General features: G+C 54.4%; 1 protein-coding gene across 2 annotated transcripts; it reads left to right on the plus strand.

Annotated features, from left to right (window-relative positions):
• Positions 1–1,529: 1,529 nt before the first annotated feature.
• Positions 1,530–7,902, plus strand: ANKRD23 (ankyrin repeat domain 23). Of its 2 annotated transcripts, XM_070573543.1 has the most exons (9): positions 1,530–1,676; positions 3,013–3,159; positions 3,385–3,513; positions 4,337–4,462; positions 4,730–4,828; positions 4,917–5,015; positions 5,176–5,274; positions 5,415–5,513; positions 5,612–7,902. In XM_070573543.1, exons 1-9 carry the CDS (start codon positions 1,650–1,652, stop codon positions 5,705–5,707), a joined length of 921 nt encoding a protein of 306 aa, XP_070429644.1. In that variant the 5' UTR covers positions 1,530–1,649; the 3' UTR covers positions 5,708–7,902. The 2 variants fall into 2 exon arrangements, with proteins under 2 accessions (XP_070429644.1, XP_070429645.1); XM_070573544.1 differs by lacking the exon at positions 4,730–4,828.
• The last annotated feature ends 818 nt before the right edge of the window (positions 7,903–8,720 follow it).

An 8,720-nucleotide genomic window follows, 5' to 3' on the forward strand; every position in this document is an offset into this window, starting at 1 on the left:
ACACGTCGATGCGTGCAGTGCGCCCGAGGGCAGTGTGTGCTAATTGGGAAGAATCACGGTCACAGTGTGACGCCCCTTGAAACCTGTCTGTCCATACACAAACATACAGGAAAGCAGTCAAGAGGACCTCAGCTGCACTGGTCCCGTGCTCTCCCCTGTGCCGCTGGCCAGAATGTTGAGTCAAGTGGGTCTTGAGCTGTATTTGCTATGCTTGGATTTTTTACAAGGAGTAATGTTTTTTTAAATAAGTCAATACTAATAAGAAGTTAATACTAACTAGTTTCATGTGGGAGAAACTAGTTTTCTGCTGACAGTTTCAGTGAAGCCTGTTGATGCAAATGCCGTTGTCCCAGAACATTGAAGGAGAGGCGTTTCAGTGTCAGTGGTGAGCGGAGTCTGGAGCTAAAGTCCTCCTTTTTCTTTTCTGTTTGCCCTCAGTCTGGTCTAGGTGACTCTTTCCCTCATAACCAAAGGCAAGAAATCACATTTGACAAAAACACCCTGCAGCATAAGGAGTGAGTCTCTTTAAAAGCCCTGGGTTCACTAAGTCTCGAACCTTGGAAGTAATTACCAAGAAGCCAGCTATGGGTCGGGCCATTCACAGTCCTTTGGGGCCGTGGGCTGACCTTGACCCGTAGTCCTCTCTCTGTTCTGCTCATCTCTGCTCAGGTTGCTCGCTCCTGGAGTCTTATTTACTAGCTATCAGATTTCCTTTCAAAGGTCAAGGCAGAGTTCAAGGCACAGCTGGGTGAAGGGCCGGCTTGGCGTCCTAGGGAGAATTAGCAAGTTTGACTTCAGTGGTTTGAGACAGGTTGCTCTGCGACTGGATTAATGGTTAACATTCCGTCTTTAGACCTGGAGCCCATCCCAGTCTCACCTTCCCTGTGGAAAGGCATGCTCCATGCCCAGGAGAGTGAGGGTGGGGGACCTGCATTTGGGGCATGGAACACTTGTCAAGAGGCATGAGGTGCTGATGACAGGCTGGCCTTGGCTCCTGCTGGTGGTGTAGCTTAACGTGTTGGTTCTGGGGGTGGGGAGGGAGGAGCAGGGGTACTGGGAAGGAATGCACAGGAGGAGGGAGGGCAGCCTTGAGACTGGCTGGGAGTTCACTTGGAGCCTGATTTCCTCACGTAGGTGCCGTGGGGACCCCCCCAGAGAGGTGAGCCTCTTGGGCCTGCCCTTGCCGAGGTGGTCCTCAGGATTCTGGCCTCCTTTTGCTGGGGCCATTGGGCTGGGGCTTTCCGGGTCTCAGGCAGCCAGACCTACAGCAACGTGGAGGCTCATGATCGGCTCTTTATCATGAGTGGCATCTAGATGGAGAGTGGGGAGTATTCCCCCTGAATCTGGGCTGGTGGTCCAGGCCCCCCAGGACACGTGTTTATTGGCTGAATTACTCCTGAGTAGATGGGGATGGCACAGGTACAGGACAGCAGGTGTCTGAGGATGCAACTGACTCAGCTCAAAATAGTCCTTTCCCCCGCCTACAGCGGGCTGCATACCCACACTGGTATTTTGGGTAGTGTTACAGAGCCACAGAGTTATCTGGCCCAGGCGCAAGCTCTGCCCTGCCTGCCCCTCGGAGACCGCTCCCCTATAAAAGGGCTGAGCAGCTCAGCTCCTCTCACCGGGGGTGTGAAGAGCGGGGGACCATGGACTTCATCAGCATTCAGCAGTTGGTAAGGACGTGGGGCAGAGGAGCGGGAGGCCAGGCAATCGACTCAGCAGGATAAAGAGGTCCGGCTAGAGGAGGGCAGGCAGCTTCTTTCTGTGGCCTGACAATCACGTCTTAGGAGCAGAAACTTGCCATTCTTTTCTGGTCTATCTGCCCAGTTCTCGTGAGGTGGTGAGGAGGTTAGGGAACAAGAGAGGGAAACTCAATGGAAAGAGGTCGGGTGATGGTAGACACGAAAATCCTTGAGTTTACTGAGTTTTGCCCTGGACTGTGGATGGCAAAAGAGGAACAAGCAGTGTCTGGTGGCCTTGGAAGACATGAGCATAGCTGGGGTGTTGGTTAGCTCAACTGCCATGACAGTCGTTGCTCTGGAAATGGTCCAGAGGGTCTGGCGGCCTTGGTGTGGGGAGGGGGAGAAGGGTGCTCTTGAGTTCCCTGGGCAGTGAGAGAAACAGTGACGCCAGTGACACTTTGGGATGTCTGTTTTGGTGAGGTCAGACATGGAGGGGAGAGAGGCCCAGGAGGTCACGTTGCCCAGCAAGCCCCACAGCTGGCCCCAGCCTGGTGAGCCCCTGGCGGGAGGCTGGCCACAGGGCCCAAGAAGAGTGAGGGTGCCAGAGCTTGCCTTAACGGGACTATAGCTCTACATGGCTGCAAGCCCTAGGCTCTGCCATCCTATCATTCCAACCTTTCCTCTCCCCACAACATGCTTACCCCTCGATACTCCCCAGCTCCTGAGCTCCTGGGGGTGGGGCTGGGGAGGAAGAAGAGAACAAGTCCCATAACACATTTATCTTGACAGCTCCGCGAGGTAAGTGTGAGTTTTACCCCATTTTACTGATGAAGGAACAGCTTTGGAAGAGCCAAGATTTGAACCCAGGAATTCAGAATTTTACCTAGGAGGCATCTCCTCAGTCCCTCTGAGCTTGGGGTCAGGTGGCAGTATGGCGTGATCTGGGAGGAATGTAAGGACAACAACCCAGGAGGGAAGCTGAGGTGTCGTCTGCCCTGATCTTACCTGGACACAAGCCTGGCGGTATAAATAGATGTGGTGTCATGTCCCTGGGCCTGTGATCCTGCTGACAGGACAGGGTAGGCGGCAGTCAGCTACCCCCCTGGGCCCCGGGAGACACTACGGTTGGTGAGAGCCAGCAACAACGGGTACCAGGAGCGGGCCAATGCTCAGTCTGCTGGGAAGCTCTGAGAAGGGGCCGGCCAGCTCTCAGATGCAGATTCAAAATACTAATCTCTGTAGGTCAGCTCTTGTCAGGATCTGCACGGCTATATTTTCTGAGGGCTCCTAATTGTCCTGATTCTTTATCCTTATCCTGTTCCTGTAGGTAAGTGGAGAGAGAGTCGAAAAGAAAGTGTTCGGATGTGGACGTGGAGTTCCTGATCCTGGAGGCTGGCCTAGTGACTGGAGGCTGGGACCCCAAGAAGCTGTGGCCCGGGAGAGGTGGAAACTGGAAGAAGAGAAGAAGAAGAAAGTGAGTGGTGCTGGGGGTGATTGTGGCTGGTCTGGCGTAGGCAGGCTCTAGAAGCGAGGGCCTTGGAGAGCCAGGGGCTCAAGGTCTGAGAGACACCTGAGCAGCTGGGGTCTCCTCTGGGCAGGCAAGACAAGGGTTAGAAGCACCAAGAGCTTGCCCGCAAGGCTCCCGTGACAGTGGCTGATGGCTGCCATGGGCTTGTCTTCTGCCCACTTTCTGCCCCAGCTTGAAAGATTTAACAGCTCCAGACTTAATCTGGAGAATCTGGCTGACTTGGAAAACTTGGTTCAAAGACGAAGAGAAAAGCGACTGAAACGCCGAGTCCCCCACAAGGCACCTGAGCCGGAGGTTAAGGTAAGTGGGAAGTCGGGGACGTACACCCCCAGGGCCAGAGTTCATGAGGAAGAGCTTCCGGGCACCCAGGAGGGCTCAGGGAAGAGTGGACACCACCGGCCAGCCGCACAGCCAGTGTCTGAGCAGCAGGACAAAACCTATTCTGGAGCCACCGGCACCCGTCCCCGCCCCCGGGGGGTTTGTCTGCCAGGGCTGTGGGAACCAAGTCCCACAAACAGGGGGCCCTAAACAACAGACATGTGTCATCTTACAGAAACTTATCATCTCAGAGGCTAGAAGTCCGAGACCAAAGTGTCGGTGGGGTTGGTTCCTTCTGAGGGCTGTGAGGGGGATGTGTCCACACCTGTCTCCAGCTCCTGGCGGGTGGTGGCAATCTTTGGTGTTCCTTGGCTTTTGGACGCATCACGCCGACCTCTGCCTCTGAGTTCACAAGGAGTTCTCCCTGTGTGCATGCCTGTGTCCCCTTTCAATAAAGACACCAGTGCATTGGATTAGGGCCCACCCACTCCAGTATGACCTCATCTTACCTAATAAAAGCTGCAATGACCCTATTTCCAAATGAGGTCACATTCCGAGGTCCCGGGTTAGGACTTCAACATAGGAACCTTGCAGCAGACACAAGTCAACCCATAACACCTCCCACCCAGTGCCTGTTCCATCAGAATTCCTGGAGGCGGGCTTTTAAAAAGATCTGTACAAGCTGACAGTGGGCTGGTCCTCAGCCAGCTCTCTGGGGACCACTTGGCTGGACTGGTGAAGCTGTGACATCCCCCAGGCCTACAGTTTTGGGGTGTCATTGGGTCTTGTCCTTCAACTTATCCAGGCACAGCCCCAGGCCCGGCTGGAGCCTGTGGACCTGGAGAAGTTCCTGAAGGCGGCTGCTGAGAACCAGGAGGCCCTGATTGACAAGTACCTGACAGACGGAGGGGACCCCAATGCCCATGACAAGGTAGCGAGGGTGGGCGAATCGGATAGCACATCAGCAGCGGCAGGGGCGCTGTGTTCAGCGTGTCCTAGTCCCGGCGCAAGAGAACGCAGGGTGTTCCTGTCTTGCGGGACCCGAACTCCGCAGGGCCTCTTGAGCCGGGAGCAAGAGGCCCTTCCCATGACGGGGAGCAGGCGGCTCTGCTCAGGGAACCCAGCATGGGACCGTGGTCGGGGGACTGCTAGGGAGTGGCCGTGCTCCCTCTGCCTGACCTCCCGTCTCCACCCCCAGCTCCACCGAACGGCCTTGCACTGGGCCTGTCTGAAGGGCCACAGCCAGCTTGTGAACAAGCTGTTGGAGGCGGGCGCCACTGTGGATGCTCGGGACCTGGTGAGACCCAGGGATGGCCCATCCTCACGGCAGACCCCTGCCCCGCAGCCCAACACGTCAGTGCTGCTTTGGTGCTTCTGTTTTGCAGCTGGAGAGGACACCCGTGTTCTGGGCCTGCCGTGGAGGGCACCTGGACATCCTCAAACTGCTGCTTAACAAGGGAGCCCAGGTCAACGCCCAGGACAAGGTAAGGAGCACCCTGCTGTGGGGCGGCCTGTCAGGAGGAGCAGGGGAGCAGCGCACGGGAGCTGATGCTGTTCCTGGAGGAGAGAAAGCAGAGCCCTCCGGGGTTGGGACGCGGCCTCACCGTGCTCGGGAGCAATGCCAATTCTCACTCCCTCCCTTAGATCCGGAGCAGCCCCCTGCACGTGGCCGTGCGCACGGGGCACTCTGACTGCCTGGAGCACCTCATCGCGTGCGGAGCCCACATCAACGCACAGGACAAGGTAGAAAATTGGTCCTTCCAGACTAGGGTGGTTCCACCAGGGGACAGTGACTGGGGGAGCCTAAGCTCAGTGACAGCACTGCTGACCTGACCCTCCTGGGGATGGGGAGGCTGGGAGGATGACATCCCCTTTCCCGACAGGAAGGGGACACAGGTCTACACGAGGCCGTGCGGCATGGCCACTACAAAGCCATGAAGGTGCTGCTGCTCTACGGAGCCAAGCTGGGCGTGCAGAACGAGGTGAGGCTGGCAGGGCTGGGGCCCAGTCACCGGGCCTGGCAGGGGCCGTGGAGTTCCTAAGAGGAAAGAAAGGACTGACCCCACATCCTTGTTCCCAGGCGTCCATGACCCCAGTGCAGCTGGCGCGAGACTGGCAGCGGAGCATCCGGGAAGCACTCGAGGCCCATGTTGGGCACCCCCGGAGCCGGTGCTGACGATGGCAGCAGACCTGCGGGTCACTCCAGCCACCATTCCATCCCCTTCCCTCCCATCCTCACGCCACCCAAGCACCTGTACCCGTGTGTGGTTCTTACCTCTTGGTCCCAATCCCTCTCTCAGGGCGGCTTCCTCAGTCCTCCAGGGCAGCCCTGTCAGGACCGAGGAGCAGCACCGACTCCAGCAGGCAGAACAAGGAGGCCTCCCTGGCTTCAGGTCTCAGGGATGGCCCGTACCCTGCCTGGGTACACGCTGGGAGGGGCTGGCACAGAGGACCATGGGTAAGGAAACAAACAAAGTGGGTCCACACGGGAGACCATGAAAGAGAGTGGGAGCCCAGGACAGAACACAAAATGAAGAGTCCTCAGCCTCGAGTACCCAGGGCTGGGTGCTCGACCCCTCGGTGTCCACTGACCCTCAGTCTAGACTGATTATGTCCGTGCCCTCCACAAGGGCCAGCCTCCCAACAGGTGGTGATTCAGCACATGGCCAGCAGCCACCATCCAGGTCACAAAGATGTCAGGCACTTCTGCAGCTGCCCGAGGCCCTTGGCTAGGGGTTGTTCCAGGGGACTCCATTCCTATCAGCAGCAACCCTGATAGTGTCTGGAGCGGCTCTAGGCAACTTTGGTCTTGGGGCCTCTGGAGTTGGGCCCGGCAGGCTGGAGGGGGTTACTCAGCAGGTTTGAGGCCCCACTGCAGCAGAAGTCCAGGACCAACCTGGTTGCCCCAGAGGCCCCAAGACTGATGAGCTGGAGCTAGTATTTACATTAGACAAACCTCATGCCCACCGTCCAAAGGCTTCGGTCAGGCCTGCCTGCCACATGCCAGTTGCCAGCTGGTGGCTCTCCGTGTAGGGTGAAGTGCCAGGGGGCGGGGGATTGCTTGTGGCCCACCCAGCTTTTGGGGCGGTGGCCCGTAACTCTCCTGTGCCTCAGGCGCTGACGCTGCCCTGGTACTGGAGCTCTTGCCTGGACTCTGCGGCTGCACCGGCCGTTTTATCCTACCTGAGGGAGGACACCGAGGAGCTCGGAACTCAGCCCACAAGGGGAAGCAGAGCGAGGAGCACACCTCCTCCTTTTCCGTCTCCTCATCGGGAGTAGGCTTAGGACCCGACTTTACTCAAGCTCTCCTAGAGGCTCCTTCCTCTCTGTCCTTGCTGTTTCAAGTTGCACTGGTGCAGACCTGTGCTACCGGTGGGGCTGGGTCCTTAAATGCCAGAAAGTGAATCTTTAAAGAACTCTGCCCTAAACTGGGAGCCACAGGCCGAGGGATGGGCCACAAGACGAAGGTTAGCCTCCCTCGCACATCAGCTTCCTGGGCTGACATCCATTTTGCAGCAGTTATTTTTAGTCTAACTTCTCAGGCCAGAACAAGGCAGTTCTTACCGTGTAAAAAGCTGACGAGAGCCCCACACTAGGGGCCACTCACCTTTCCTTCACGTGGGCAGCTCCTGCCCTGTGGTGACAGAGCCAGTGTTCGCTGGACACTGAGGCCATGGGAGAAACAGGTACTCAAGTTCATGGAGAAGACGACTCCCCATACAGAAAATGGGGACACTTAAGCAACTGACAAAAATACCTTTTTATATGCATCAATATTTTTTTGTTCATTAAAATTGGTTGACTATCCACCACAGCCTAGTCGGCCTGTTCTGGGCAGGGAGGGGCCCGTTCATTAGGCCCAGGGCCTTGCCTTTCTCAGCAGCAAAGCTCGAGCAAGTTAATGCCAGCCTGACAGCAAGACAGGCCCCCAGGTCCCAAGCGTGCGGTGCTGCGCGTGGCTCTTGTGCTCCAGGCATCTGGGCTCACTGATGGACAAGTTCAAGAGCAGTGGGTCTCAGCCTTGGCTGCTTATTAGAATCACGAGGGAAGATTTTAAAAGTCCTGATGTCCAGGCCGATTAAAACAGACTCCCTCGAGTGGGACCCAGGTATCAGCATTATCATGCAGACGACATGCTTGTCCCCTAGAATAGGGGAGTTCGACCAGATCTTGGACCCCAGATAAACATACGAAAACCCTGTTTCCACATACTAGCCATGACTCCAAACACCAGAATTTAAAACACAGTTACCATTTACAATTGCTAAAAAACCCAAAACACTTAGGTATAAATCTAACAAAACATGTAAGCACTTGTATGCTGAAAACTACAAAACGCTACTGAATAAAATCAAAGAAGATTTAAATAAATAGAGACTTAAGAGTGTTCATGGATCACAAGACACAACATCATAAAGATGTCAATTCTACCCTAATTGATACACAGGTTTAACAAGTTCCTACCAAAATCCCAGCTAGATTTTTTGTAGATGTAGACAAGATTATTCTAAACTTTATAGCTAAAACAATTTTGGAAAAGAACAGAGTGGCAGGAATCAGTCTACCCGATTTCAAGACATAGTATCTAGCTCCAGTAATCAAGATAGTGTGACGGAGGGACAGACTATAGATCAATGGGACAGAACAGACAACCCAGAAACACACACACAAAAACGCCCAACTGATTCATGACAAAGATGCAACTTATTCAACAGAGGACAGACAGCCTTTTCAACAAATGGTGCTGAACAACTGGACATCTACAAGCTTAAAAAACAACCTTGACCTAAGTCTCATGCACAAATTAACTCAAATGGATAATGGACTTAAATATAAAACAGAACTGTAAAAATTCTAGGGAAAAAAGACAATCTTCGTGATCTAGGCTAGGTAAAGCTTAGACATGACACCAAAAGCATAATCATAAAAGACAAACATAGTAAATTGGAATTCATCAAAATTTAAAACTTTTGCTCTGTAAAATATCCTGTTAAGATGATGAAAAAATAAGCTACAGACTGGAAGAAAATATGTGCAAACCAAAAACCTGACAAAGCCTAGTATTTAGAATATATAAAGAACTCTCAAAACTCAACAGTAAAAAAACCCAAGCAATCCAATCAGAAAATGGGCAAAAGAAAGGCCGGCCTGGAAGCACACTAGTTAAGTCCAAGTGCTTCACTTGGGCG

Source organism: Equus przewalskii, chromosome 14 (genome assembly GCF_037783145.1).
Source record: "Equus przewalskii isolate Varuska chromosome 14, EquPr2, whole genome shotgun sequence".
NCBI lineage: Eukaryota > Metazoa > Chordata > Mammalia > Perissodactyla > Equidae > Equus > Equus przewalskii.